The sequence below is a fragment of the Volvox carteri genome, assembly GCF_000143455.1.
Source record: "Volvox carteri f. nagariensis unplaced genomic scaffold VOLCAscaffold_25, whole genome shotgun sequence".
NCBI classification, from domain to species: Eukaryota; Viridiplantae; Chlorophyta; class Chlorophyceae; order Chlamydomonadales; family Volvocaceae; genus Volvox; species Volvox carteri.
Window position 1 is genome coordinate 525,492 of NW_003307568.1, and position 1,506 is coordinate 526,997.

At 58.5% G+C, this 1,506-nt stretch overlaps 1 protein-coding gene across 1 annotated transcript in view; it reads right to left on the bottom strand.

Annotated features, from left to right (window-relative positions):
* VOLCADRAFT_92257 (uncharacterized protein) overlaps positions 1 to 1,506 on the bottom strand; it is a gene marked incomplete at both ends in the record, with an annotated part of 7,010 nt that overhangs the window by 770 nt on the left and 4,734 nt on the right. The window contains 2 exons of the mRNA XM_002951726.1: positions 243 to 298; positions 1,001 to 1,151. Of these exons, the coding sequence (XP_002951772.1) occupies positions 243 to 298; positions 1,001 to 1,151 (207 nt within the window). The remainder of the gene's footprint in view (positions 1 to 242; positions 299 to 1,000; positions 1,152 to 1,506) is intronic.

The following is a 1,506-nucleotide window of genomic DNA, read 5'->3' on the forward strand; positions in this document are numbered from 1 at the left end:
CCCGCCCCCCCCCCGGGCCCATTGAAACCCAATGGACCGCCAGGTCGACACTCACGACACTCATGCCAACATCACCCCACCCTCCTCTCCTGGCTCCTTCCAGCAGCCACCTACATAGAACCCACTCATCCCCAGTAAGCTGAACCCCCCTGGACTGCGGCAACACCCCCTTTTCAGAGGGCAGGCAATGAGACCCCCCCACCCCTCCATCCCACCCCACCCCACCCCACCCCACCCCTCACCAGCAGCATGACAGCTCGCGCCCAGGCGTAGTCGGCAGCCACGTAGTCAATGAGGCCTGAGCGTGTGAGCGCGGAAGGGGTTGAAGAGCAGTGTGTGGGGAGGGGTGGGGTGCGGGAGCGGGAGGTAGGGCTTACTTATGCAAGTTGCCCCAGGTGCAGGTGCAGTGCAAGACAACCGAAAGCGTGTCTTTTATATCTGGTGGTATTACCGCAGTGAACAATTAGGTTATAGGTTACTTCATTCCACAAAATAATAGAAATAACCTATGAAAATGGATCCCTTTAATCCATCAACACAGGCAACATAAACTTGTTCAACCCCTCTATTCTTAAGCTAGGGTGGGGTACAACGGAGGGTGCATGCAACTAAGGTGTGTAATTATATGGGCCGAGCAACTACAAGGATACGGATAGACCGGGGCGGGGGCGGGACGGGGCGGGACGGGAAAAGGGGCAGACGGCCGGAAAGAGCGGTGAGACAGGGTGTGGACACGGGATGGCGGAACAAGAACCAAGAACACCAGGACGCCGAACCCTACCCGGTACGTGAACACACAACAAACGGGGCTAAACCCCTCTCCCGCCGCCCCCCCCCCACACACACACAGATTGCTGCGCTTGTACTGCACCTCTCGTACTACATTCCTCACTCTGCGTCCCATCATCACACAAGTTACTTTTGCTTTCAACAGCCATTCCAGTATTGCGGTACATGGCGCTGGCGCATGTTCAGGTGCTACGATAGAGGCGTTACTTACCTTGCACCAGTGCCAAGCCCAGTGCCTTAGCAGTCACACGGCGCACGACGGACGCGCCCGCCAGCGCCAGCGCACTCGCCACTGGGGCCAGTACGGAGAAGTACAGCACACCAATGGTGCCAAAGAACAAGGCCATGACAGCGGCATCGTCCTGGAGGCGCCATCAAGGCACACAGGCCGCGGGGGAGGGGGGGCTAGGGGGGTAAGATGAACCGCCGGCGAATGGAGCAGATACCCGAGGTAGGTGGACGGATGTAGTCCAGGGGAGGTTATAAAGAGGGGGAAAGACGAACCACGTGAACGAGTGAAGCTGCTGCCAGGGCAAGAGTGTATGCAAGACGTAGAACTGACCAGAAGGCGTTCTTGAAGGGAGGGGGGGAGATGGAAGGGCCCGTCGAGCAGCGTCCGCCGGGGGGGTGGACCGATGTGGGTTAGACAGGTGGTTTACGACACTTCATCCTGGCAGCGGAGCAGGCAGATAGATGCAACAGCTACGCTTCCACACA